A 6,000-nucleotide genomic window follows, 5' to 3' on the forward strand; every position below is an offset into this window, starting at 1 on the left:
CCTGTTTCCACACTTTGGCTGTCCATTCTTCAATATTCCACTTCTCGCTCCTGTTGGACATACTCGCCCCCACACTTCCCTCTTCCTGGTCATCCTTCCTGCCCCTCCCCTCCCTGCCCCCCTTGCCCCGCCCCCCTGCCCCGCCCCTCTCCCCCCTGCCTCTCTTCCGCCCTCTCCTTCTTCTCCTCTCCCCCCTCTCTCTTTGTCTTAGGGTTCCATCATTAGCAGTCCGCGGCCTCACCAACGCTACCCAGTAGCCACTGTGCTCCCGGGCTGCTATGGAGCCGAAGACTACCGGCCCCACCGCCCCATCCTGAGCCCCGGAGTAGTGGGGGTGGGGGGTGGGCCGGGGCAGCAACATACCACACCTGCGACGCCTGGCACTGGGCCAGCCTCCGCCAGCAGCAGCAGCAGCGAGAGAGGGCCCAGTGGGACCGTCGGCGGGACCAGTGCGGCCGGATCCTTCCTGGGCTCCCTGTTTGGGGGCAAGCGGGCCAAAGCGCCGGGCCCTATCATCCCGCCGGGGCCACCCTACCCCGCCCCTGCGGCCCCTCCGAGCGGCGCCGGGCCCCCGCCCCTCTCCCCTACCTCCCTCTCCTCGGCGGAGGGCCCTTCCAAGATCCAGGCCCTCCACGCCCAGTACTGCCACGTGACGGCCGGCGTTGCGGCTGGGCCGCCCCCGCCCCCCTACTGCCACCCGCACCAGCGGTACCACGTGCAGAGCGCGCCCTCTTGTGGCCAGGCGCACCAGCACCCCACGCTGCAGCGGGTCACGTTACCACGCCGGCCTCTCCCCAACCCCTCCGCCCACAGCCCCTACACGCCGCTCGGCCCCGCCTGCTACGCAGGGTCGCTACGGGAGCTCGGGCAACACGGGCTCGGCGTGCGGGCAGCCTCCCCCCCTTTCTCCTCACTCCCCACTATCCCAGCACCCCCAGTTTGCCCTCTTCCACACGCAGCCCTCACACTCGGCCAGAGGGGGCGCCGGCGTCAAGGCCCCGCTGACGCTCTCGCATTCCCAGCCCCACCCGCTCGCCCACTCCCACGCCCACCCCCCATGCGCCGCACTTCGTCTTCGCCAGCCCGGCCCCGCCCCCTTTCCCCCCGCCCACGCAGCCGGCCCCGCCCCCGCCGGCCCCCGCGCCGGCCGTCAACGCCCCCCACCACGCGCCGCCGGCCGGCCCGTATCTGCCCCAGTATCCTCCGCTGTCCTCCATCCCCCCTCCCCCCCCCCCACTCCCCTTTACCCCCCCCTTCCTGCCCCCTTACCCCTCTTACGCCTCTCTCCCCTCCCCCCCTCCCGCACCCCGCCCCGCCACCGCCGGCCGCGCCCGCACCCCAGCCCCCGGGACCCTCGCCAGGGCAGACTGGAGCCGCACCTGGTGCGACCGGTACGGTCGACCGGGCCAAATCCAAACCTACCAACCGGATCAGCACGGTAGTGTGAGCAGGGGGACGGGAAAGTCGCGGAGCTGGGGTTCGCTCCGAGGCCCCCTGGTGGTCGGAGGCGGGACTGCGGAGAGACTGGAAGACGTGGGGGGCGGCCGGACCAGGGCAGAGAGCGGCACTGGCGGCAAGAAGAAACGCAACCTACTGAGACTCTGCTACTTCCACCTGCGCTTCCCCCAGGTGTAGAGGGACGGGGACGAGAGACGGGGACGAGGTCCAGCGCTCGCGGGAACGTCCAGCACACTAACAGACACGCAGACACAGGTCACTCACCCTAGAGGCGATTACAACATCCAGAACGATCAGCGCCGTCAAGAGACACAACCGCCTTTAATTACAACGCGTTTCTCACCTTTTCCCGCTCCAAATAAATTAGTTATAGATAGGAAAAAAAATGGACGCTAGTATTAGACGCTATGGATCTAGTAAACAGAATGCAGAAAGGTAAACTCTTGGTAAACTCTGGGTGTGCACACGTGCACGCAACCGCTGAATGTGCGCTGAAAGGTTGCACTGCCTATAGCCATAAGAGACGTGTATACACCAGATTCACAAAGAGCTTATATGAACCTCTTAACGTGGGACTAAACATTCGACCTGTAGATCAGGGCGAGTATATGTTGTAGAGGACTGACTGAACACCCCACTGACCACACAGTGTACAACCTTCTCCATTCTAGCGTGACTCCAGAAGTGAAATGTGCTTTACGCATTAGCTGATAGCAGTCGCAAAGCAAAACAAAACAAAAAACAAACAAAAAAGTACGCAATAATCAGTCCACTCGCTATTTGATGTTCTTACTCATGAAAAGCGATGCGTTTCGGTGTTTTTCTGTATAAATGCTGTCTCGTAAGAGAACCGTGGTTAAAGACCTGGAGAACTACATCACCGTGGGCTACTGATAAATGTTTCATCATTTTGAAACAGTTATTCGATGTTATTGAAACATTTTGAAACACTTAGAAATAAAATGCTGAAATTTTATCCATAGACAATCTTAAACTAAAATTCAAGCCATTTGTCAAATGTTTGAATTAGCGCACTTTTAAAAGAAGCATTTAAAACATACCTCAAACTATAATACCATCCTGATTACAATTGAAACTTCATTTCCTATTATTTATACAGTACACTTAAATGAGCCGGTATGCTTGCCATTCAATAGCACTAAAGGGCTTGATATTTTCATGTATGTGGATTTTCATCTACATAATTTTCAATTATAGAACAGCCCCTTATACATAAAAGGACTCATCTGAAATCTTTTTTTTTATTTCAGTAAACATATAAGTTCGTTCATCTCCACTACCTGCTGTCAATTGTCATTAATAATAATGATGATAATAATAATATTACAAAAATGTGCATGCTGCTTAATGAGCTGTATAATAAATTCAAGATATTTTGCGCATCACATGGGCTATAAATTCTAAAAGTGGGATTTTTAAAAATTCTATTTAGCAACAATGAAAGATGTCTCAAATAGTAATTTAAGGGCTGTTTTATCAGGCCTTTAAATTTCAGTGAAGGTCTGTGGGGTTCTTCATTTACTGATTGCAATGTTATGGCTGCAAAAAAAGTCCAGCAAATTAATCCAATCCAGGAACGTATGAGTTCAGAGGGCTAGTCTTAGTCATAGGAAAAACCGTTTCAGGAAAGACTCTTTCTATTGGCCTTTGTGTATTTGAAATGCCTTTGTGTGATATTGCTGACCAAATGCATTCCACAGTGTTGCATTGATATTCATATTTTGCAGGTTGTTATTGTTATTTTTTATGCTGACATATAAATGTTTATTATTATTATTATTATTGCTATTATTAGTTCAATACAGATTATATAAAGACGGCAAAATAATATAAACTGTATATAAATTCTGTCCTGGTTGACATCAGATCATGGTGGAGAGTATTTGAAATGTGACATTACATGAATTTGATATTGGTGGTTTTTATGGACAATCACACTGGTCATTCCAAGTGTTAATGAATGTTGCAGACTTTGTACTGGTATTTATTGAGCCCTTTTACAGATGAGTCATGATCCTGTTATACGGTCTTGGTTCACTTTTTAACATGTACAACTTGAGGCGAATACATGAATATATTCATATATATTGAAAAATATTCAAATTTAATCAGAAATATGAATATAATACCATTTTATTGAATACCATCTTCCTTCCTTTTTTAATAGGAACACAGGGAATGTAGTGTGTAGATTTGTACCAAGAATACATGATACCCTCAAATCATCATTGGCAAGTTGCTTATTGATTCTTTGGGTTTTTTTTTCCTTTTCAAAAAGGCCTCAGTTTGAAAGGTATTATTAATATGCTGTAAGTACACAATATGTGAGACATATTTGTGCAAGTAGATATGAAAGGAAGAGCTCCTTCGCCACCACTGAGATGAAAAGTTCTGGAGAACTAGAGTAAAGCATGAAGTAGGCGGAGCTGTTTCTGGAAGGCTGCGTTGTGATGGAGCCAGTCTGAGGATGTTATTTCTCCTGCACACCCCTCCCTACCCACCATGGGTGTGATTGCATGACTGCAGTAGCTACTGAATGAAGAGTGTTCTATAAACATAATATAATATAATATAATTTAATATTGATCATGAAACAAACAAGACTATTGTTTTGCATATGTGTGAGTGTTACGCGTGTGTGAGTACAACACGATGTAGGTGTATATTGCATATTTATTTTGTAAGCCTATACAAGCGTATATGTCACGATGGAGCTGAATGTTATTTTAGAAATACATGATGTATGAAGTCACCTAATGTGTGTACAGAACGTGTAACTGAATACAGAGAAATGTTAATATTTATTGCTTCTAAACTAATATAAAGTGTCCTTGCAGTGGATAAAACCTGTCTCGTTTGTTTATTATTACGTGACATTTTGCGGAAATGCATTGTCATTTTACACAGAATACTACAGTGGGATGCGAAAGTTTGGGCACCCTTGTTAATTGTCCTGATTTACCTTTATAAATCATTGAATGTTTGGATTAAAAAATTCAGTTAAATATATCATATAGGGGACAAACAGTGATATTTGAGAAGTGAAATTAAGTTTATATGATTTACAGAAAGTGCAATAATTGTCTAAACAAAATATAGGCAGGTGCATAAGTTTGGGCACTGTTGTCATTTTATTGATTTCAAAACCTTTAGAACTAATTATTGGAACTGAAATTTTGTTTGGTAAGTTCAGTGACCCTTGACCTCCATACACATGTGACTACAATTATGAGAAAGGGTAGTTAGCGGTGGCAATTGTATGTTTTCTCCTCTTTGCATCTTCTCTTCTTCTTCTTCTACATGGGAGATTCAAAACAACTTATAAATGACCTGAAAACAAAGATTGTTCACCGTCATGGTTTAGGGGAGGGATACAGAAAGGTATGTCAGAGATTTCAGCTTTCAGTCTCCAGTGTGAGAAACATTGTGAGAAAATGGAAGAAGACAGGTACAGTTCAAGTCAAGGCTTGAAGTGGCAGACCAAGCAAAATCTCGAATAAACAGAAGCGAAGGATGTTGAGAACAGTCAGAGTCAACCCACAGACCAGCACCAAAGACCTACAACATCATCTTGCTACTGATGGAGTCACTGTGCATCGTTCAACTATTCGGCGCACTTTACACAAGGAGATGCTGTATGGAAGAGTGATGCAGAGGAAGCCTTTTCTCCACCCACATCACAAACAGAGCCGCTTGAGGTGCTAAAGCACATTTGGACGAGCCAGCTTCATTTTGGAGTAAGGTGCTGTGGATTGATGAAAACAAAGGAGTTATTTGGCCATAACAAGGGCCGTTATGCATGGAGGAAAAAGAACACATCACTCCAAGAAAAACACCTGCTACCTACAGTAAAATTGGGTTGTCTAAAATGGTCTAAAATACCTTCAGCCACAATCCAGACTCTCATTAGAAACTATAGGAAGCATGTAGAAGCTGTTATTTCTGCGAAAGGATGATCTAATAAATATTAAGTTAAGGGTTTTTTGGGTGCCAAAACTTATGCACCTGCCTGTTTTTGTTTAGACAATTATTGCACACTTACTGTAAATCATATAAACTTCCTTTCACCTCTCAAATATAACTGTGTTTGTCCCCTATATGATATATTTAACTGATTTTTTTATCCAAACATTCAATGATTTATAAAGGTAAATCAGGAAAATTAACAAGGGTGCCCAAACTTTCGCATCCCACTGTATATTAAATGCCCCCATCCCAAACAATTACACTGTATATTGTATACAGTATATCTACATCCTTTTAAAGTGTTTTGCATGAAAATAAATATGTATGTTATGTGAATTGTATGTGCTATATCAAGTAATAGAAAGCGCCACATGCTAGAGGACACACTGACCACAAATGATCACTGGCATTGTCAGCAACTGGGTAATATTATAAACCTTCAGCCACCAGTCGTCGCTGCGCATTTTCTATTCACTGACCATTTGCGCAAATTGCATATGTTGGGACTACTTCTCAAAGAGCGCTGTAAATCCATGCTAGTATTACTCCGCGTCA

General features: G+C 46.1%; 1 protein-coding gene across 1 annotated transcript in view; it reads left to right on the forward strand.

Moving 5' to 3' along the window:
- Positions 1 to 4,319, forward strand: part of iqsec2b (IQ motif and Sec7 domain ArfGEF 2b) — a 60,754-nt gene extending 56,435 nt beyond the window's left edge. Inside the window, 4 exon segments of the mRNA XM_076991529.1 lie at positions 212 to 790; positions 792 to 1,055; positions 1,057 to 1,224; positions 1,226 to 4,319. Coding sequence (XP_076847644.1) covers positions 212 to 790; positions 792 to 1,055; positions 1,057 to 1,224; positions 1,226 to 1,447 — 1,233 coding nt within the window. The 3' untranslated portion in view covers positions 1,448 to 4,319.
- Positions 4,320 to 6,000: the final 1,681 nt, after the last annotated feature.

This window comes from Brachyhypopomus gauderio, unplaced genomic scaffold (assembly GCF_052324685.1).
Source record: "Brachyhypopomus gauderio isolate BG-103 unplaced genomic scaffold, BGAUD_0.2 sc83, whole genome shotgun sequence".
Taxonomy (NCBI): domain Eukaryota; kingdom Metazoa; phylum Chordata; class Actinopteri; order Gymnotiformes; family Hypopomidae; genus Brachyhypopomus; species Brachyhypopomus gauderio.